The following is a 742-nucleotide window of genomic DNA, read 5'->3' as shown; positions in this document are numbered from 1 at the left end:
CGCCCCCGTGCACAGAGAAGCTTGCAAGTCCAGATGAGGGAGCCGATGGAGAGGCCATGCAGTAGGGTGGGGTGGGAGGCCAAGAGAGGATCCCCGGAAGACAGGGCTGCAGACAGAGCTGCAGGACGGGGTGCAGGCCGCCAGGGATGGGGCAATGTGTGACCTAGGAGGGTGGAGAGCCTTGGGGGAGAGGACGGGGAGCTCTGAGCTGGACCGTGGCCAGGGCAGCCACACGGGAGGGGGCGTTTACAGAGAGATCCGCAGCAGGGGAGCACCACTGGGGGCCCAGACTGGATACAGCCCTGGGACCCGGGAGTGGAAGGGGGCTGGGTGCAAGATCAGAGTGAATCCCACCTGGGTCCAGCTGAGAGACCCAGACTGGGAGAGTTCCTGTCCAAGGTGCAGTTAAGGCCCAAAGTGGGAGGTCCAAGCAAGGTTCCTGACCTGGAACGGGGTGATCAGAAGGAGACCCTCTCCCGACTTCGGGCCTGGGTGCAGCCCCAAGGCCTAAACTGGGGTCCGGCTGGGCCCGGGACCTAAGGGAGGCGTTCCGGGCAGGGGAGCTGCCCGGGTGCGGGCCGGGGGAACCGCGCAGAGGTCGGGTCCGCAGCCCGGGCGTTCCTACCTTTGGATGCGGGCACACCGGCGGGCTGGCTCGCGGCAGGAGATTCCATGGTGCAGGCGGGTCGGGGCGGCGACGGGACTAGTCCAGGGGGCGGCGAGCTCGGCCCGGGCGGAGCAC

General features: G+C 67.9%; 1 protein-coding gene across 1 annotated transcript in view; it reads right to left on the bottom strand.

Moving 5' to 3' along the window:
• MAP2K3 (mitogen-activated protein kinase kinase 3) overlaps positions 1–736 on the bottom strand; it is a 21,932-nt gene extending 21,196 nt beyond the window's left edge. The window contains exon 1 of the mRNA XM_024753058.1: positions 626–736. Within this exon, the coding sequence (XP_024608826.1) occupies positions 626–674 (49 nt within the window). The 5' untranslated portion in view covers positions 675–736. The remainder of the gene's footprint in view (positions 1–625) is intronic.
• Between the last annotated feature and the right edge of the window lie 6 nt (positions 737–742).

Source organism: Neophocaena asiaeorientalis, unplaced genomic scaffold, assembly GCF_003031525.2.
Source record: "Neophocaena asiaeorientalis asiaeorientalis breed wild unplaced genomic scaffold, Neophocaena_asiaeorientalis_V1.1 scaffold540, whole genome shotgun sequence".
Classification (NCBI taxonomy): domain Eukaryota; kingdom Metazoa; phylum Chordata; class Mammalia; order Artiodactyla; family Phocoenidae; genus Neophocaena; species Neophocaena asiaeorientalis.
This window is presented reverse-complemented; position numbering and strand designations above follow the sequence as displayed.